This window comes from Poecilia formosa, unplaced genomic scaffold (assembly GCF_000485575.1).
Source record: "Poecilia formosa unplaced genomic scaffold, Poecilia_formosa-5.1.2 Scaffold146, whole genome shotgun sequence".
Classification (NCBI taxonomy): Eukaryota; Metazoa; Chordata; class Actinopteri; order Cyprinodontiformes; family Poeciliidae; genus Poecilia; species Poecilia formosa.
The window spans coordinates 1,324,496-1,347,113 of record NW_006800085.1 but is presented as its reverse complement, the minus strand read 5'-3'; the positions used below and the strand labels follow the sequence as shown (position 1 = coordinate 1,347,113).

Genomic DNA, 22,618 nt, shown 5'->3' with positions numbered 1-22,618 from the left:
CATCCATCCATCCATCCATCCATGGGCCACTACAGTCCATCCATCCATCCATCCATCCATCCATCCATCCATCCATCCATCCATCCATCCATCCATCCATGCATGCATGTTATGTTTTACTTGTAATTAAAAATGGTCTGTAAGGGATTCTTAAAATTTGAGCCTGGAAACTGAACCTTGTACAGGACGGTGCACATATAAACAGATTCTGTTCTGGTTTTTCCCTGTGTTCTCCTTTGTCCTACTTTCTTGTTTGTTGTTTTCCCTTTCTGCCCGTTTAGCATTCTGTCCATAACTGTGGGGCTACAGGCAGTGTCACCTTTCCATTTTATCTATCATCCATAGACACAATCTTATTGTCATTCAGACTATACACCATACAGCACACACCAGGAAGAAATATTGTTGCAGTGGCTTTGAAAGACAAAATCCTAAGTTGATAAATAATGAAAAACGTATATACCAATTCTTATACATTTAAACATTGCACCTTGGATTTATGAGACATATTCAACTGTTACAACTGTTTAGGAACAGAGGCCTTTTTCCCATGCTCTGCGTACACTATGCACAGTTTATTTCTCACAGTTTCCATACCTTTAAGGCTCCTGTTCCCATTTCGAGGAGCTGCTTTTGCCTCAAACAGCATGCATCAGTCTGCAGCTCAATAGAGCCACTGTCTATGAAGGAACTTTCTGTTTCCTACCTTCCCGGTCCGTCTCCAGTCTTTGCCTCGCAGCTTCTTTTGTCATTCTGTAAACAGCATGGAAACAGTTTGAGCCCAGAAGGAGTTGGCACCTCTCATTCATTACACTGTTGGTATGTGGAGCAAGGATCATTATCATGACTACCCTCATTATCATTAGTGTGCAGCTCCAGCTAACATGATGCGACCTAAATGATTTGAGTAAACATTATGCAAGTCCTGGTAAATAAGGATAATCCTTAGGAATAAAACAACTTTTGCTGCAGGTAAGTCCGAACGAAAATAGCAGCCTGAATGGCCTGTGTGCACAGGAATCAAGTTATGCATCTCAGTTTAGTTCATTTGTATAAATTGTTTCCACAGAGAGCACCATGAACGTCGCAGTCTTTGGGTTTTCAAAGGGTGCCGCATCTCTGCTTTGTGGCTGGTGCAATATGCATCTTAATACCCAGTTAAATACATTAAACATACAAAAGTAGCAAATTAAAGTTCCCCCTCATTTGGCGTTTTATTTGAAAAAACTTTAATTTGGATGGAGCAAACAAAAAGCCTTGAGAATACAGTTTTAATTCAATTAATTTGATTATTACTTAATGAAATAAAAGCTTTCTCTAGCTGGCTTTGCATAAGAATTCAAGAGCAAGTTTTAGTGCAATACGGAAAATCAGCCATATTAGTCTTTTAAGTTACTCAGCAGGGAGCAGAAAGATGTATTTTGTAGATTATGAGAAAGAAAAGAAAACTCTCAGTGAGCGAGTGATTAGAATAATGCATATGAATTTACACATTTATTCCCACTGCATTATAGCCCACATGCCATTTAATGATGCGCTTCTGCAGGAATACTGGTTGATCCGCTTACTGGTAAATATTCAAGCAGAGATACATCAGCCCATCAGCCAGAGATTTAGATTAACTGATTTTATTTTGATCAGCTCTGATTGGTGACTGGGAGGGAAAACACTGGCAGACTCAAAGTTAAGACCATCCAGCATTTTTGGTCTAAAAAACCAGCCACATGTAATTTGCTTTGAGATTTATATAAAAAATGGATAAAGGACATACTACCTCTATCAAAAAACCTGGAGCGTAGTTCTTAGAAAAACTAGCTTCACAAGCTAGGTTTCATTAAGCAATACTGCCCTTTTAGTTTGGTTTGTTTTGTTGCTTTTGTTTTCCTTTGTTTTGAGGTTGAATTTTTTGAGACACAATGTACTTCAAGTGCAAATTATTAGAAACTTTCTTAATCTTGATATTGTTTGGAAAAGCTGCACACAAAGAGTGCAATTAAGAGATTTGTTAAAAATGTTATTGGGAATAAATTCTCTTTTGTGATTTTGACATAGAGTTAACTGTGATAAAGTCACCAAGTCATTCATTGACTTGTTTTTGAACATAAACCACCTGAATAAGGTTATTTTTCAGCATCTCAATTGTATTTGAGTCAAGACTTTTACTTTTTTCCCTTCCAAAACTTGCACTTTAGTTTGTCATTTAGAGATGCTCTTGCTGCTGTGTTTTGGACTGTTGTCCTGCTGAATAAGCCAAGAGTGCCAGAGCTTATTTACCAAAATTGATGGCCAGTCATTTAGCTTCAGGACTTTCTGGTTGAGAGCAGAATTTATGGTTCTGTCATTACAAGTTGTCCTGGTCCTCAAGCAGCAAGTCTGCCTTAGACCATTAAACTACCACCACTGAGCGTTGTTATTGTTCTTGTTTTTTTTTTGTTTTTTTCAGAAATGTTTTCAAGTAGATCAAACGTTGTGTGTACACCTTTCATAAATTTAACCAAAAGTTAGGTTGATCATCCAGAAGCTTTTGGCAAATATGTTTTGGAACAGTCTCTCTTATGATGCATGAAAACTGGCTTTATCGCAGGCAAGTTAAAGTTATTCAGGGTTCATTTATGACCTCGTCGTTTAGTCGTCCACGAGCTCCTGGAGTAATTTTGCTTGTCTGCTGTTCTGTGTTTTCTCCATTTGATGGTAGCGACTCTCACTGCAGTTCATTCTAGTCCCGAAGTCTTAAAAATGACTCTGCAATCCTTTCTGCACAGATGAAAGGTCAATGATGTTGTTTGTCATGTGCTGTTGAATCCCTTTAGATCAAGGCATGATGTGTTGCTGCTTGACATCTTTTAGCCTTCATGTTATTGGACATATTCTATTGAAGTGATTTGTGGGTTTCTGCATGGCTGCCAGCGGTCAGATCTGGGTGTGGCTGGTGAAATTCACTTCAGCTTTTCAAAACAGTGTAGTTGATCGTTTAATTAGTGAATTAAAAAAAGTGGAGATTATTACTTGTTTTAATATCGCTTAAGAATAATTTAATAAGTTACTCATCATTTAAAAGCCACTTTCAGTTTGATTTAAAAGTTGGCAGAGTGAAATATGTGAGAGGCCAAATACTTTTACACAGCACTCTAACTAAATTATCTTCATTTTGTTAGCTACACAAGTAAAAGTACATTTAAATCCTGAAGTTCTAACAGAACTCATCAGCTCTTCTTCACTATGGCTCTTGACATTGACTGTGTTGATTTTCGCAGCATCAGATCTGTTTTGCACACACTTGCATCATCGGTCCCCATTGTTCTGCCTCTGTGGTAAATGAGGTGGACCTGTGGACACTTCAGAGATGAGCCAGACTGTGGCAGAACATGAGGGCCAATGATCCTGTGGAGAATGATTTATTTATGCAGGCGAGATCTGGTGTTGGTGTCAGGATTATTAAATGTTACCACATCTGTAGCTAACTACACAGCTGTTGTCAAAGTGGATTTAAGACGAGGGGAACTAAGTTGGTACAGAAAGTGTTGCCACATATTACATGCTCAATGAAGTCAATATGAGTGTGCTTGTGGAATATGATGGCATGTGGTAAAAGTTTCAGATTTATTTAAACATTAAGGAAACTATAAGCAGAAACCTCTGCAAAACAATATTTTTGCTTTGACAAACTGAATCTTCAACTAAGAAAGATGTAAGATGATGATACAATGGGAGCCACAATAAACAAGTCCATTCTTGTCCAAAGCAGTAACCCAGTGGTGATTTAGTTATTGTGGATGTCTGTGCTGATGTAGTTTATGTAGAAGCAACTATGGTAGCTACACCTGGGACAGCAACTCACGGAGGCAATTAAAACGTATTAGTCACCTCTAGCATTTCTTACCCCTCAAACAATATTAACGTTGGAATCTATAGGGGCAAAAGACGATCTATAATTCTACCTAAATTAGAAATGGCAATGAAAACGGTGGCTACACCTTCATTTGGATCAATAAGCAATCAAATGCAGAGTGACTCAACTTGAAAGTGGATTAAAAATACAGCAATAATGATCGAGGAATCAGCACAACCAAAGTTGACCAAGCTGGACTTTAATATTCTTAAAAATAAATAAATAAAGCAAAATCAGTGGAGGAGTAAACGGAAAGCAGCACAGATTTACTGTCTATATAAACAAAACAATCAGCTTAATATCTTAAACGTTTTGTTTTTGCACAGTTAACACTTAACCATTGTAAACTGAACACTTTAGGCTTAGATTTAAGAGGTTCCATCCTTCCAATTTCTTCACTCCGTTCATCCATGCATCGTCTCTCGGGGGCTAGTGTCTACCTCCAAGCAGTCAGTGGGGGGAAGGTAAAACTAGGTTGTCTGTTAATGTAGGTTCAATGCAGAGACATGTGAGACAAGCAAGTGTTCACACACAGATTCAGAGGGCAGGGACATTTAGGAATCTATAGACCAATGTAAACGGCACTCTGAAAGTACTAAACTGTCACTAAAGGAGATAGTTGCTACGGTTTTCTTAGTATGTCATAACAGAGAGCACACAAGACCACAACATAAAATAAATTGGAGAAAAACAAAAAATGGGACTAATCTGAAAAGCTGGATTCAGTCCAGAACTGTGTGATGTCAGTCTTTGGTTGCCCCGTTGCACATGGCACAGATCACCAGGAAACACATCAACAAACAGGCCAGAGAGAGACTTGAACTCAACTGTCCTTTAGCCATCCATCGGTGGGAGTGGATGTAAATATTTGAGCCTGCATCTCTAATTTTAACCCTTTTTTGGATCAGAGAAAATCTTTTGTACATCATCAGAACTTACCGAACTGAAAATGTTGTTTTTGTAACATTTAGGAAGCTATTTTGAGCGTAGCCTTTTGTATGTAAGGTTGCTCATTACAATGCCTAGTGAACTAAAGTAGGTGTGCGATTCTGGAAAAATGTCCATTTATCCCAGCAGGCCCTGAAATATTCTCTGATCCTGTAACTGAAATGTTTCTTATGAAAAATAATTAAAACATTTACTCTTGCCCGCTTGAAACATCTGAATCAGCTTTCCGTTGTCGCAGATGACGATTGAAAAGTAACTATCTGCGTGTAAAGACAGACATTTGTTGCTGTTCTTCTTTGATTTCAGTCAGGTAACGTCTTGAAAGTGCAACCTGTCTTTTTATTTGTATTGAAGGGCGCTAATTACATAAACTATCATCCTGCCACACTTTTTGCCATTCTGGTCGAATCCTACAGTTGTAATTACCGCAGTAAGTGGTGCGTTTAATGCAATGCACAGAGAGGTTGTTTTATTAATGGACAAAGGGTCACGGTTCCCTACAAGCTGTTACATTTTTACTAAGTTTTCAGAAAAAAGTCCGATCAAATAGCATGTGTTTATCTGAAGGATAATTCTACCTCGGTAAAGGTAAGGGCTCCATTTTGTTTTCTCCACTTAGAAGCTTTGCTCTATTCTTCATCCTCTGTTGCAGCGCAGCTTTCTGGTTCAGTCTGTAGCAATGAAAGCTCATATTGAGTCATAAATTAGCTATATTGCTCTGCCAAATCCAACAGGCTGCTCTCAGACATGATAAACTCAGATAGAAATGTGAAATAAAATGTGTAAGAAAATGTCTTCTCTAAGTGGCTCTAGTATATCGCAGCAATATCATAAAAAAAAAGGTTTTAATTCGATGCATATGCAATTTTGTTCAGCTCTGCTGTCACAACAGTTGTTTTATTTGTGGTGTTAAAATGGAAACCTACCTATGCTTACACTTTATCAAGTGATAAAAGAGAACATGCCCAAGTTTGCTGGCAAATTATTAAACATCTCTGGAGCTAATTATGGATGTTTATCAGTTACTGGAGTGAATCTGCTTTGTTCAGCCTTATTTAAGGTGAGGCAGGTTAAAGAAGCCTGAGCAAATTAGCATTCTGTGATCAAGCAACGCAATTTTCAGCACGACCTCAAGGAGCTCCTGTCTGTGGAAAAGGTGAATGAGAATGTTACTCTAGAGGTGCTCATTTAATCAATTATGCACAGCACATGATGGACTGCACAGCTAGTATTGTAACAAATACTTTTCAAAGTTTAGGAACAGTGGAGTTATAAGAACACAAACCTATAAAATACCAGCTAGGAAGACGCGGTTAAGGCTAAACACAGATTGCATTTTTCTGACTGATCACTGGTTTTTAAAAAGCCTTACTTGTGGAGGTGGATATGATCAGTTTTATCTGCAAGTATTGGACAATTATTTAGAAAGGCCCAAAAAATCCAACCCAACCCGACCCAAGCCCGTAGACGATGTGTCGGAGACCCGATCCGACCCCACTAATTAACTTTAATTGTACGTCCGAGCCGGAATAAACCCGACAATTACGTTTTTACTGCTTTTGTTTTTAGGGCATAATTTGAGTAAGCAGTGTAACTTCTCCCATTTTTAGCTTTTGTTTAACATCTTCCGGCACCGTTTTGTGGCATGTTGTAAACGCAGAGTGATTGATAGGAGCGCAGCACGGTGCTGCGCTTGTTACAGTCTAATGAACTTCTGCCCCTTTCTTTCCTCAAAGCTGCCAACTTCTACATTTTGACAATACATTAACACAACTTTGTATTGTATATTCTTGTTTGGTTTTCACTGTGCTGAATGTATTGTAGGCTTTTTAAAAGCACCACAGAACCCAACTCCACCTGACCCGACCATCAAGCAAATCATTTTGGTCTGGTCCAGTCCTGCCCGAATTATGGGTCATGTTCTGGCTCGACCCATAAATCTAAACTCTTAACACCTGATCGCCGATCATTCAACATTTAATAAATCAATGCAGATTTATCGATGTACCCCTGAACTTTACATTTAATTTTAATGCGCCATTGTTTTGTTTTTTTCCTTTTTGCAGTATGTAACATTTCATGACATCTAAAATCTTACTTTTAGACAGAAATCCTATTCAGGATATTATTTGAATTTCTCAATGTCTCAATGTAAAATTTGTATTAGCCAGGCACCTTTATGTTCAGATATTTTTAGACAATCAGGCTGTTTTATGGTGTAGTAATTTTTATACATCCGTTTCTGTAGCATGGTTGTGTTGACATTTCCTCTTAGATTTTTTTGCAGTGTTTATGTATCAACACTGACCTTTTATTTACCATCTGTAGCATGATGGGGAACATGGAGCTGTTACACAATCAGTGTATTTTTAAACCGTGCCTTTTCTTAACCCCCCACATCTCTATTCAACTGCTTTCAGCTAATTACATAAACTGTGTTTTGACTGAGTCATGTTTGTTTGAATCATAGCTTTGATTCACCTGATTCCTATCATGAAAAAAAAAAATCTGTTTTGATCTCAGCTGCCTTGGAGCTTAAAAACAGACACAGCCATTACTTTTCTACCTCTATTCACTAGTGTGTAACTGAATTGCTTTCATGCAAGGTCAAAGCAGTGATTTGAAGTGCTTTTTACAACTCCAAGGCCAAGGTTGCTTTCTTACTCTTCCATTCTTGCAAGTAAATGGGAAATTATTAGTGATAAAATCACAACGTCCATTTTTTTTGTCATTGTAATCATAAATGGTGAGTAATTAGTTCTGCATGTTCAGCAAAGTTTATAGAACGGTTTGGTAAGATGCTATGATAATTTGTAATTAGCTGGTAAAATCTAGAAGAATGTTCCTTAAAGGTGCTTGGGCTGTCATCAGTTTTGGTATCAAGTATTTATGAGGCAATGGAAAGCAAACTACTCACTGAAGGTAAGGAGCCTTCAGTAGAAACTAAGTTCAATGATACTGAATGGTGAATGAGTTCTGATGGCTACATATGAAGCTGTTCTATTTATTTCCAAAGGCAGAACTTGGATCTGCTTTAGAAGATCCAAGTTCTTTATACTGTAAGAGACTCGTCTTTTTCATATTAACCTACGTCACAAAAATATACAAAGGAAAATTGGTTTACATACTCCTCGTTAGGGTGTACAGAGATGTAGACACAGTGTGAGCATTTGAACTGCTACGTCACTGGTTTGTTCCAACGTGTTTCTTTGTCTTATCACTTTTCTGTTAATGTGAAAGTGACTCGACTAGGTTGTTTGGTTAATTAAAAATAATTTCTAAGTACTGGCTTGTGCTGGTATTCAGTTATGCCTGCAGCTTGGGTTCATTCCAAGTGCAACAGCTAGCTAAGGCACTTGTACACTAACAGCCTGAAAAATCACTTTAGCAAACTGTGGATAAGTAATTGGGGGGAAAAAAAACAAAGTAATGATGTGAGAAGTCTCAGGGGAGCCAATGTTGGATCACCGCAGGAACTTTCCTTTACATCAGTCTGCTCTGTCGCTGCTGATTGATCTTTTTCTGCCCAGAAAGCAGTGATTAGGACACTTTCATCAAGTTGCGTCTACCCTTGAACACTCCCCCTTGGATCCAATGATCTCTCAGACACTTTTTTTTTCTTCCTCCTCATCAGCTAATGTGGTGTTTAATGAGCTTGCAACTACAGCACACGTCCCCCTTTGCTCTTCATCTTTTCATCAGCCACAGTATCTGGTCTCACTCTCTTTGACACTTTGTCCATACTTTTTTTTATTTTCTCCCCCGCTGCTGTTTCTGATTACTTTCACTTATTCCATTTCAGCACTTGAAATGTTACACTTGGCCCCATCCTCTGCCAATCTGACAGGAGCACACAACTCGAAACCTTTTCAGTTGAACTGTTGGGTAATCTTCAGCCAACCACCCACACGCTAAAGTGAAGATTACACTGCCAAACATCGCCGCCAAAATGTTATAAATCCAGTATGAGGATAGGTGTTTATCCAGCATATTCAGCCAAATTAAGTGATTTTTACTGGAGGGGAAAAAAAGCCTGCTGAGCTCATTACATCCATCTGTTACTGGTTGGGTTAATAATGTTGTTAAGCTCTTGGTGTTTTAATGCTCAGTTGTAGAAAGCTGACTCTATTAAACTTCTAAAAACCAATAAATAATCTCTATTTAACAATGTTTTATATACTATATATACATATATACTACTATCCGAAAGAAACAAGTGAAGCAGTGACTTCACCACTACTTCACTTAAATAAACTCCCCACAACCGTGCACTGCATCACAAACCAAACCTACAATGACCAGGTGAAAAACCGCAAGGTGCTTGTGTTCAACTCGAACACAAACGACGCGAATAACATTTAATGCATAAATAAAAATCTGGAAGCCGACTGAATCTCTATGGCTTCAAAATCTTCACACTGTTCCATTTTTAACGAGCCATAACAAGCAAAAAGTGTGAAAAACAAATGCAATGCGAGGATGTTTATATTCACACCTTCCCGTTTCTTTATTTGCATTGCTATAATTACCAATAAACTTTCTCAACTTAAGACAATGTAAATAAATACATTATTTATTGTCAGTGAGTAACTTATGTCTTTTCTTGTGGGCTGTTTTTATTTTTATGAGAAATATTTTTTGTTTGAAAGGCTGGTATGCATATCTGAATGGTGAAGCAAGAACAGAAGGAAGGTAGCATCTATATGTAGTATGTTTAGATTTCTGAAAAAACCTGATCTTACATAAGTAGTTTTTAATGGCTTTTTTTCTACTCTTGTTTTTGTAGTTAGTATCATGTAACATGATGTTTCCTGTTACAGAAGAAACCCTACGATCCTAATTGAGGCTACCTACAAAGTCTTAACCACTCCTGAAATGTTCAATTCAAAGTAAAATATTGAAGTTTGAAAAGTTTTAATGTAGGAGACTAAAAATGACAATTAATATTCATTTGTGTGAACTGTGAGTGTTCAGATTTTAGGAGTGAACGAAATGCTGGAATGAATATTCACTCAGAAGAGAAATTTGACCAAAAAGAGCGACAGTCCATTAGCTCTTCTTAATTACCTCCATTGCTATTCAAAGATCAGCTGCTGCTTCGCCTTGAAAATCAATTCTCTTCTGTAGGCCAAGTCAACACACACACACAGACAGACACACACACACACACAGAAGTATTTCTCCCTGATCCTCAGTTTTTCATACTGGATCCACAACTCAAGTTCAACTTTTTTTTGCTCCAGTTGCCAAAAAATGTAAGTTTACTTAAAGTGACAACAACACAAAAAATAAGAAAAAAAAAATGCTAGTTTTTATTTATTAATTCGTTGCAAAAGGTACATTTGAAAAACTCTCAGTTTAGAAATCCACCAATCAAACTTTTATGGTAGATTTCCAATTGCCAATTTTTAACCTGGACTACTATGGCGTGAGCACTGATTTGGAGAAACAAAATCAAATGTTTGAGTTTCCGACCAGTTGGTCATCAAGCAGACCAACTTTTTGGATCCAGCTGAACTTCATATGGCTGCACCAGTGCAACTAAGATGTCATATTTGTCAATTGGCAGATCTGCAGCCATTTTGTAGTTCTTAAGTTCCCTTCTTTTAATTGTCTGACCAATTTAAGTGTCTCTGTAGCTGATATTTGTACCCTATGTATTTACAAACCAGATTGACTCTTGTACCCATCCTCTTATCATTCTATTGTTTTATTGACTTGGGTTTTTTGTTGGCTGTGAATTGGGTGGCTATCTGGTTAAGCAATGTGTAACTAGTTTGTGTTTTTGAGTGCTGTGGAAACAACTGAAGTGTTCATTGAGTGAAAACACTGTAATCTGGATGACAACAAAGAGAGACGTCGTATTTTGAGCCACAGCTGCTCATTCAAGCTGAAAGAATCACAGCGACCGTCACATCAGAGCTGTCATATCTCAATATGTCCGTTCTAAATTGGTATTGACAAAGTAGGACTTCATCTTTTTGCTCTCCGAATTGATCTAAGGGAATAGACTTCAGATGAGGACGACTTTCTCTCTCTCTTTGATGCAAAGCTTTAGACAGACACAGGGGGTTGTAGGGCTGCTCAGTATCTGTCAGAAACTGCAAGACAACATCAATGTGACATTTTATATAACCGGTTTCTACAGACCTGTGAAGGTCCAGGATTCACTTGGGAATAATATGTCAAAAAGTGTGACGGTGTTTTACAGTATTGCAGCCTTCCTTCAAGGTTCCACATACTGAAGCATGCTGGAATAAGTAAACGGATCAGAATTGTTTTCATTTTTTTGTTATTCCACCTAGTTACTTAATTCCTCTACAACCTCAACACTTTAATAGTGCTAATTCTCACATGCCACAAAATAGTACCTAAACAGATTTGTTCAAATGTGTGAAAAGGTAACAGTGGATGCATTTTTTTCTGTTTCTTAAGTCACCAGGTAGTGACACACTCCTGACCCAACTACAAAGTGAACATCATATGCTAATTTGTCAAAAAAAACTGCTTTGTTGGAAAAAATATGTATTTTTTTGCTACTAACGTATTTTTTTAACCAGTTTTTACAAACTCAAAACTGTTGTCACTAGCAACGTTCAGGATCAGCTACAGCCACTTATTCGTTTTGTTTTACCACTGATGTGCCACTGCCAATTGTTGAATTTGCACTGTAAGAGTAAAAGGAAACGTAAACATAACATTCAGTAGATAGCACTTGTACTGAACAAATGCAGCATTTTTATAAATTAACTCTTGCAGAACTAAGTGCAAAATGCAGCGTTCTGCTTCTTAACTTCAAAAAGTGACACCAAACCAAAGATTGACCCCCAGATGTCGCTGAACTCTGCTACGCAAGTTTCTCATGCGGCCATTAAGATTAAATATTCAAAACTTCTTTTGAAACTTCATCTGAATGAAGAAAATATGAAAATAAACAACTTTAATTGAGCGTTTTTGTTTACCAACAGAATTTACCAACAGATGGTCCCGGTTATCTTTTCAGCTTCTGGAGAAAGTTCTAGATGACAGAAACACAGAAAAGTTGTCTTCATGGAGATGTTAGCTGGCATAAAATGGACAAGAAAAATGTGTCCTCTGAGTATTTAATGGCTCTCAGACATTTTTATATTGTATCCCTGTCATCTTGTCACAGCTGGAACATCTACTAATCTAATTTTTTTTTTTTTTTCTCCTGCCAGACAAATTTTTTTTCTCATCCCTTGGAATCAATTAGAGTTTGTGTCCACCCTGTGCTGCCTCTCACACTAACAGAGCTCAATAGAAGCTCCTGGTGCTGTTCGACTGGAGCAAAAAGGGAAAACAAATATAACTTAATCGAAGCTGCGTTCCTGTCTCTCCATGAAGGTTTGGTGCTCCTGCGGCACCGAGATTGCGAGGATCCAACATGAGCAAACACTTCTCTGCTGTAAATAACGTGAAAAAGAAATTGACGCTGTGAGGAGAGGCCCATAGTGGGCAGACAGATTCAACACAGAGGAAAATTGGGCTGCGCTCTTTAACGAACGCAGGCGGAAAACGATCAGATACTGTAGTTAGAAGTGCCACGGGCGTCCACAAGATGGAGAGAATGCCAGTGGAGAGGGAGAACCTTTATTGATGTCAAAAGAGGGAACAAAACAATGTCAGGGGGAAGAGAGGAAAGCCTGACGGGGGAGGAAAAAAAAGATGAAGATGTCTTCTGGTCTGGCTGACAGATAAAGAGATGAATTGATGCGACTTCCAGTGAATGTGAAGAAACTGGAAGAAAAGGGCTGGTTGACGGGAGCATATGGAAATCATGCGCACAAAGAGCTGCTGTGAAAGCTCCCTCCTGCTAATGCACAGATTAGTCTCACACCTTTGAGTGCGTATGAGAGAGAGAAAGTGAATTTGTGTTGCTTTCAGCTCCTTATCTGAGACAAACCCATTGATTACCATGAGGACTGCTGTTCGATTGGTCCCCTGTGATGAATGAACCTCAGTCTCAGTCCCCCTGAGATGCTCTGTCTCTTTCACAAACCCAGACAGATTTTTCTTTCGCTATCTTAAAAGGAAGAAAAAAAAGGGGATGGCCTAGTGAATAGAGGCAAAACAAAAATAATATGTATTTTTTTATTATGTGTGCGATGCGTTTCCAGAGTTCACTCACCCCATTTGGGCGCTCTTCCTGCAGCTGAAATTGGCTAGTTTTCCACATCGCTACACAGCTCCACAACTCAAAATGAATGATGGTCAGCCGCTATGCAAGAGTAGACTGACAATAAAACGAATTAAAATAAAAGTTCAGTGAATTTACATGAAAATGAAGACAGAAACTTGAGTGCGTGGGTATAAAAAGACATATCCATATGCATCACTCATCCTCGTTCAAGATTCTGCAGGTTTGAAATTGATCCTCAATATAATTCGAGTGGGATGAATTTGGAAATATTGAATTATCATGAAATTTGGAGACTATCTTTTGTAGAAAGAGAACTATGTTAAACGTGCCATAAATATTTTTAATGGTTCGATTGGGATTTTATGGAGTCTCATTGTGTTGAGCTGTCCCGGTGTGGTTGGGAAGCTGCTATGAATCAAATGGAGGAAATCGGTTGTGTGACTCTTCGTTTACGTGAATCAGTCAGGCTATAGTCTAATCTTATACAAGCTCATCTGTCCAAAAAAATAAAGTAAATAAAAAATTGCTGTTTTTAGTTATTTCAGTGCAAAAGAAGAGACAATGCTTTTGTGGCACACAAAAGCAGACAAATGTATTTGTAGCCTTACTTCTCATTGAGTGGTTCATTTATCCTGAAAGTAGTATAATTAAAAGGAAATGTCTAATGTTCATCTGCTTGCCTTTGGGCAAGGTTATTTTATTTGTGTTGCACATTTCAGCAATGGGTAATTCAAAGTGCTTTACATGATTAAAAAGAGGGAAAAAAAAGTGATTGCTGCTTCTCCGTGTTTGGGTGTTTATAGGGGTTAGCGCTCGCTCTTGTCTGGGGTTGTAAAGTTTTACATTTTGCCTGCTCTGGCAGATGCCGCTGGTTGAGGTGGTAAAACAAATCGGTGGTATTATATGACCTCGTCGGAACATGTGCTCAACCTAATTTGCAGGGCACACTATTTTGCTTTTTTTGTCCAACTTTAAGTAGCCAATTTACCTTCTGTTCTGGTCCTTCTTCTTGACAGTGAATAACATGTCATTCACTGTCTTCTCTGTCTTCTTTTCCTTTGGGATACACTTTTTCTTTTTTCAGTCCTGTAAAACCATTTACCCGTAGCTGCACAAACATTAGACGTTGGCGCATCCGACTGCTAATGCGCTGTAACTTTACGCGGCTCTGTTCCAGAGATTATTCTCCAGAACAGCACCTTTGTTTGGCTTTGACCATATCTACACCTGCTGTGCTATGTTAAAGTTTACATTTATCAAATCACAGAAATCATTACAGTTTAAACTTTACCTTTAATAACATAAAGTTACCTCATTTTTAAAGTGCAATCAGTAATACTTTTATAAAAAATTTATATCAGTAATGATTTCTTGGTTACTGTCAAGTTGTCATATCAAAGACATTTTGAATAATGTCAACTTTGCATTAAAAGTGTCATAATTTACCGAATGACGCTTTATGACAACAGTCATACATATTCATGAAGGCTTATTCATGTTCATGACAGGTTTTTATGACAGTGTCATGTCAGTCTTATTCACCCCCCTTCAAATAAAGTGTTACCGAAATGTTTGATGATTCTTTACTAAAGCTTCCACAGAGGTATTGAGTCCTTGAAATGTCTATTCAGGATTAAAAAAAATGGGAAACCCAGCAAACTCACCCTGGCTAACTTCTGGATGCACTGAACAAAAGGTTTCTCTAAGGAGATTTAGCTGCTGTACTCGGATAAATCCCACAACGGTGGTTTTTAGTGGCCAGCATCTACATTCAAATGAGAAGGTGGGAGGTGGTGACCAGAAAACGCATTATTAATCCAGAGCAGCTCTCCTTGGTGCACTTTTGTGGAGCAATTAATCACATGGTGTAAGAGGGGAGTGCTGAAACAACAGTCTTTCACAAATTTCAGTCCACCTCCCATTTATTCTCCCTCCCTCCTTCTCTTTGAAGGGTCTCCTTCCACACAGATCCACTTTACAACGTCAGCTCTTGTGACCTTGCTGCGGCTCCAAGTACATCGGTCATCTCCTGACTCAGAGCCGGTCATTGTGTAACAGCAGATAAACCGCTTGTAGAATAAGTGATGTGTGATTTAGACACACACACACATGCACACACACACTAACCTAAGGAAGCAGACAGCTGGGCCGTGAAGTTACTTGTTTCTCAGCGAGCATCATCTGCTCTGGTGGAGCTGCTTAACACACACACACACACTGTATACTAGGCCCTTATTGCCTATAAGATAATGAAAAACAAAAGCTCACCTTTGCAGATTCACATATGGAAATGCACAATCAGGCCCTTCGTTGCACAAGAACTGGGATTTAAATTATGGTTGCTGATGTCTACAGGAAGCTACACACACCCACACACAGTACTCGCACACAGTATCATCATTCAGAGGGTTGCTGGCCTGTCCTGGGCTATAACATGTCCTTGTGTCTTCTGTTTGGGGTCAGCCTCATGCACACACTTTACCTCTCTGGAACATGTTCCTCCATACCCCCTAAAATTCAGCTTTACATGATGTGGAACACCAAACACTTGCATATGATTTGCTTCTCAATGTGATGCACCTAGAATTTCAATTAATATCCTTAATTTAGCATGCGGTTTATGACTTGTGACTCAGAGGCTCTTATCACACTATCTGGTTTTAAAGAAGCAAGAGCCTAACATCGTTCTCTGCTTCTTTTTATTTTTATTTTTACCCTTGTAATGTCATGTAACATGTTTAATTTGCCTTTTTAACCTGCCTTCATGTTAGCATTTCAGAGAGTCTCACCAACTTTGAATAATATAAATTTTCTCCCTTTTTGGCTTCACTCAAAGATTAAATGTTGAGCAAATCGGAAAGGGTGGGGGGACTTGATGGCGCAGTGTTTTCATTTATAAACTCACTTTCATCTTCATCCATGTGTCTAGTGGGGAAGGACTAAAGTGGAAGATAGTAACAGCATATCTGTCCAAGCCCCTCTTTGCTGTTTAGTGGGTGTATGATAAGACTAGAAATGAAGAAATGACTGCCGCACCACAAAATACTAACGTTAACATCACAAAGGACAGTTTCTAGAACTGTCTAACATTAATTGATAAAACTTGCATCTGTGGTAAAATAACTTCTTTGAGTATCTCTAAAAAATATGAATACTTCTAATCGGAATGCAGAATGTAATTTCTTGAGACTCGAGTGGAAAAGTTGGTGTAATTGATTTTTTTTAATGAATATTTTTGAAGGAATTTTTGTAATAGAGAGAGAGCCACCAGCTTTTTAAAAACCAGGTGTGAAACCAATACATAAACTTAAGAAAATATTTACTCAGGTGACAAATAAATAGAGAATTGTAATTATTGTAATGACAAAACATCTATTTTTCCAGCAAGATTTTCCCCCTGCTGGCCACATAAAAGCACACAATGCAGGTGAATTTCTATTGGATTTTTTAAAATTATTTCTGAATTTGCAAGCCTTGGAGTTGGATTCCAAGGCTGTAGTTTTATTTCCAACGCAATTTGACTGGCAATAAACTGGTGAATATACGATTATGTAGAAAAGTTAAATGCAATCGTTTTATGTCAGAAAAAAAAACATCACTGACGGTGAGGTGGATAATGATTTGCATAACAAATGCAATCCAACTTGATTCAAAGGCTGTCGGTTTACTTATGGGAAATTGAACCTCTCAGCTTAAAAATGGCTTAGAAGTCAAATTTAGTGTCTTGACCTTTTTCTTGTTTGGTCTGTTCCTCCCCCTCTCTCTCTCCCACTTTCCTCTGTCTCTCCCTGTTCAGCTCCAGCTTCTGTTACACCAATTATACTGTGTCAAATCCATGCATGTCAGCTTCCAGATCCCTAATCATCCCTTCTCTCTTTCATCTGTAATCCTTTGTTCCATCCTCCTACCCCACTTTTTTCCCCTCGCTGGTAACCTCTCCTCTCTTCTTCGGTCGTCACACATCTCCACCCCTCCGTCTGCTTCTCGTACTAAACCCATCCTCTCCGTCCTCCTTTCATTTAGCTCCAGCATACCGTAGCACCTTGTCCTCACCCTTCGAATTTTTGATTCTATTTCTAATTTCTGTTTTATGGCTCTTCCTGAGACTTGAGCAGCTCTGGATTTAGAAATGCCCTCTTGTTAATTTTTTTGTAGAAAATAGCAGAGATAGTTTTAATAGGTGTGAAATCGGAAAGCTTTGCATCGTCGCTATCACTTTTTGTCCCTCTCTGGAGTACATGAGACCAAATATGAGCAAAATTAGTAATTTTCTTTGGTAGTGTTAGTTTTCTGCTATGATTAATAAGTTGCATCGTAGTTAAATATTTCAATTTTAAAGAAAAACAAGTGCTGTATATGTTTAGTTTCTTTTACCACAAAACGACAGATGTGCACAGAAATACCAACTACATTTCAGGAGAATATATGATAACAGGTGGTATTTATGGTATTTATTGGGATGACGGGGACATCAGTGGCTTGGGTGGTGGAGCAGGTGGCCGCTGCCTCGAAGATTTCCGGTTTTAATCAGATTTTTCCTGGGGAAAATCAAGGGGGTCGCACCAAGAAGGGCATCCGGTGTAACATCTGCCAAGTCTGTGTGCATGCAGCTGTGGTGTGGGGGGAGGTGCTTTAAAGCAACAATGTTTATTTTGAGAACAATAAAAGTTGTGCTAAAAAGTTATGTTTAAAAACTATCCGCAGTCTTTTTTTGGTATTGGCCTGGTTGTGGTTTCATTTTACTGCAGTCACTGCAATATTTAATGTATCCACCAGATACATTAAATATTGAATTTTATCATCAAACAATTCAAAATATTCTCAATTTGAGTATATTTTTAAAGATATTGATGCTTATTATTGCTCTATGAAACCAATAGGAAAAATATTTTAAAAATTCCAGAATACATTGCTTTCATGATTTGCAAACATCATACTCTACAGTTTGTCATCACAATAAATCAAAGTTCTAATAACGATGAGAAAAAGTCAAGATAACGGAAAATTTGTCCACCCCAACACATTGAAGCAGTCCGTACTGTCTCCAGTCATAGTACTGAATAGATTTCAAAATTATGAGCAGAAAATCTATGGAAGTCCAAATGTGTCACAATTAAATAAATCAGTTAGTTTAGCAACTAATGAATTTTTAATCTTGACGATTAACTCAATGAGAATTCACATGTAAAGTCGTGTATTGTGTTATTTTATATATATATATATATATATATATATATATATGTATATATAAATATTTTTTTTATTTGCACAAGTAAAAATAAATAACTTGAGCAGTACTTGAAGCTCCTCATCACTGCTGAAAAACTCTCATGGTTTGTCCCCCTTTTTTCCCCATCATCATTGTACCTGAATAAGAAACATCAATGTCACTACATAGCAGAGTTTCATGATGGGTAGGAGTCAGTTGAGTTTAGTTTGTACACGCATCGTGGTGCGTGATGTTTTTTGCCATTTGACATCAAAATAGGTTGGATTAATCTTGACACAGGGGTGAATGATATTAATTTAAAATTTTATCGCGATATTTTGTGGTACTATTGTGATAACAATAAAAATTATGATTACAGAAAACTATTTATTCTTTTTTAGGTAACTGTATGGGTGTGAATGCATGGCACAGTATTCACAACCCACAAACACAAAATGGCGTAAGAGAAAAACATTCACACTTGAAACGGGCTTCTTCATGACGCTACTTACTCAAATTTGTGAAATATAATCATACTGATTTTTATTGATGCTCTTGTGGAACAAATAGTGGAGAAATTGTAAAAACATTTCTGATGTCAGTTTTTTAAAATTTAATATCAAGTATAAATTTATGGAGACAACAATAAATCAAAGTACTTCATCACGATAAATGATAAATGATAAATGATATGATAATTGCCCGTCCATACCTTGACATAAGTTGAAAAGAAAGCAATTTGACCATAGTGCTTCAGGAAATGTCTTTCTTTCCTATTTTAGCAACTTTTTAAAGAAATAGTTCAACCAATGTTATTTTGTTTAACTTGCCTTTTTACACGAGCAGTTTCTAACTAATAAAAAGAGAGAATGCAATTCGAAATTAAAAGGACATTTTTCTTTTTTTATTCTAGTGAAATAATAAAAAAAATCTTCCATTTTCTCTCTGATTATTATTTTCATAAATGGATGAATAAAAAAGATAATTTGTGGATGAGGCTCATGTCTCCCCCTCTCTTGTCCCTGGCAGCAGAGACGCATATGGGAAGGTGTAAATGTTGTGGCTGTAGCAGCATGGAGGCAGGAGATGGAGAGGGAGTCATGGCGAGGGAGATAAGGGGGAGGGGTTTGTTTATCTCCCTTCTTTAAAAAAAATGATAACTGCGCCCCCAGAGTCCACTGGAGAGAACCCCCCCGCCCCCCTCAAAAAAAAACAAAGGTAGTCGGACGTAGGGAGACGGGGAAGACGGATGACTGAGAGCCGGGGACAATGGGACGCAGCATGAGCAGCGGCCGAGACTCCCCACAACGACGCGTTAAAGACGGGAGGGACGGACGGACATACGGACTCACGGAGACGGCGCGCGTGCCGGTCCGCCGCTCGTCGCCCAAACAATGAACGTGCTGTGGTCGCTGCCGGCAACACATCGTAGCCAGAGGGGTGCGCACTGAGTGAGAATGGCAGAGACGGAGAACCGGAGCGGGGGGGTTTAAATAGAAATGGGAAAGATGGTGTCTTCCCCCCCATAGATAGCATGTGCTTTTGTTCATGGTGGTTCTGTTTGCTCAATCATGTGTGTCTCAGTGTGGCTGATGTGCATTACCGGGAAACTGTCTGACACCATGATCTTCTGTAACCATTTAGGTGAATACAAGAAGGATGAGCTGCTGGAGGCGGCAAGGTGAGTACCAGTCTCTCTGCATGCTCTTTGTTTTCATTTCTCTCCTCTCTTATCCTCCTTTCAAACCTTTTAATGTGTTTTTTTTTTGAAATACTTTAATTCATCTTTGTTTTCTCCTCCTTTTTTAGTCGTGCTAATATTTGTTTTCTTTTGCTCGTCTTTTTTTTTCTTTTTTCATCCATAAATCTTCCAACCTTGTTTTTATCCTAATCTTCATCCCTCTTTAATCTGTCTTGTCCTTTTTCTCTTGTTTGATTATATTTTTTTTCTCCACCTCAGTGCATGCACACACACTTGCACACACTCAGCTCCCACGCCGGTTCTGTATTTTCAGATCCACAGAGCCTGGTGCTTGTGGGCCAGCGACACTTGTTCGTTTTCGAGGCATGTTATGGTTGCAGGCAGTTCATGTGGGCTGTGTGTGTGTGTGTGTGTTTTTTTTGTTTGTTTTTTTTTTTCCTTTTTTGCCAGGCTCTCCCATTTGGAAATGAAGTAGCTCTCGATTTGGGATTGTGTGTGGGTGGTGGAGAGCTTGATGCCTCAACAGAACCCCCCCCTCCCTCGCCCTCCTTCCCCTCCATCTCTTCAAGCTCAGCACACACACATATAAGGAAGCATCTGGTTTAGAATGGACGTACCCCGGTGTATTGGGGGTCAGAGGGCTGTTTATGTGTAAATCCAGAATGGTTGTCTCCCAGCTGAGCCCGTGACTGCCTTATCACCCTGTCATCATGAGGAGCTTCCTCTTATTTTAGGGTCATGCTCAGTCAGTTCACTCCCACGTTTGGCCTGCAGAATGTAGATGTTCGTCTAGTTTATTTATGTATCTATTTGTGGCCCAGATAGGGTTTGTGCAAAGTTATGCATGGCATGGGAGGAACCCTGTGGCCCCACGCACTGCTTGGAGGAAAAATGTTGCATGGATTAGAAAGCTAAGGTTTCTGTGCAGTCTGGAAAAGTATGGAATTTTAATTCAGCATTTTCCAGGTCTGAATAAGTAAATAAGTAAAAAATAAGACACTTTTCTGATTTTATTCCTTTTCTCATCTATTAAAATACCAAATCCTCTCTTCTTTGTGTTCATTTTTTTCTTCCTTGTTTTTTCCCTTCATCTTTCCCCATCCCTTTTTCTTGTGTCCTGCCTTATTCCTTCCTTGGATCCTTTATTCCTTGTTGTTCCTTGCCTTTTTGTTCAATTCCTTCCCTCCTTCCAGTCTTCCTTTTTTTCCTTCCTTGCTTGTCTTCCTTTCTTTCTTTTCATTCCTTCTTTCTTTCATCTTTCCCTGTCCCTCTTTCTTGTGTCCTATCTTATTTCCTTCCTTGCATCCTTTCTTCCTTTTGTTGTTCCTTTTTGTTCCATTGTATCTTCAATTTGTATTCCTTCCTTCCTGTTTTCCCAGCCATTTTTCCCTTTTCCTCTATAATTTTTTCCCCTCCTTGTATCTGTTCTTCCTCCTTTTCTTGTTGCCTTTATTTTTTTCTTTTCATACCTTCAGTTTGTACTCCTTCCTCCTTCATGTTCCCTACCTTCTCTGCCTACCTACTTTCTCTCTGATACTGAAACAAGCTTTTTCCTTCCTTCAGTTCCAGCTTCCAAACCAAATGTGTCGCAGTTTGTGGGACATGTTAGAACATATTTTTTGGCATATTCACTGGTCAGGAAATTATTTGATTTTTGAGTTTTCAACCAACTTGTCACCTGTCAGGGCTGGTCAAGTTGAACATTTCTGTCGCCAGCGGGTTTCTTGATGCATTTTCAGCTAAAATAGTTTGGACTGTAGTACAGTATGCAGCAAAGGAAGACAGAAAAGTGGTAATCTTATGGCACAAAAGATTTTCCTGCAGCATTAGATTTAAATATCAAAAGGATTAGTGATATTTTCAAGTTTGAATAACTGCATAATCACATCTAGATGTGCTTTTCATTTTTTTTTTTATTTCTTCAAGTCGGTAAGTAAGAGCTTAGGTGGTTTGAAAGACATTAATAACATGAAAGTCGGAGGGAAGAAGCTTAGCTCATTTTGTAGAGACTGAACAGACTGAGTTCAAGAACATCACCAAAAGTTTTATCTTGTAGTTGCTGCATAGAGGCATCAAATATGAACATGCTTGTTTTATTATTTCTAAAATGTGCTAGAATGTCACATCATATTTAGCAGGACTGCTCAACAATTGATTAGGGTGCTTGATTGGAGTAGTCTGTAAAGTCTCATATCTGTCAGTAATTTGGAACAGAGTTTAAAGAAGGGGTTTTGGGTGAAAGCAAAGAGGAATGACCTCCAAGTCAGCCACCATCAGCAATGATACGGATCCTTACTTTGGTCCAAAATAAAGTTCCCAAATCTACAAATATATTTCCACAATCAGCTATTATTGAGCTGAGAACATCGCTCTAAAAAGAACACCACTGCTAAAACTGACCTCTGAATGTCTCAGTTGTTTCCCTTGAACTTCCAAACCACATCGTGAGCAGCAGAAAAGAGAAATCTTGCTCTTCTTTCTTTGGGAAGATTTTAAAGAAAACGCAAGCTGCCCAAAAACACTACGGTTAGAGTAATTATATTTAATCTTAAACAGACTGATCTAATCTGATTGAAGCAAAAGCATTTTATGGTTTTGAATCTTTCTTCACCTTTCCCAGACTCCCAAAAATTAAACATTATGGCGTCTCCAGGAGAGAATTGTGTTTGTGGCACATTCCTCGATGAAGACCACAGCAAGATCTGTTCT

General features: G+C 38.3%; 1 protein-coding gene across 2 annotated transcripts in view; it reads left to right on the top strand.

Annotated features, from left to right (window-relative positions):
- LOC103145739 (tankyrase-1) overlaps positions 1-22,618 on the top strand; it is a 72,125-nt gene that overhangs the window by 10,781 nt on the left and 38,726 nt on the right. Inside the window, exons 1-2 of one of the 2 annotated variants that reach the window (XM_007563306.2) lie at positions 19,339-19,647; positions 19,852-19,888. In XM_007563306.2, coding sequence (XP_007563368.1) covers positions 19,602-19,647; positions 19,852-19,888 — 83 coding nt within the window. In that variant the 5' untranslated portion in view covers positions 19,339-19,601. Of the gene's footprint in view, positions 1-19,338; positions 19,648-19,851; positions 19,889-22,618 lie in introns of those variants that run through there. The other variant, XM_007563304.2, reaches the window with a different exon arrangement.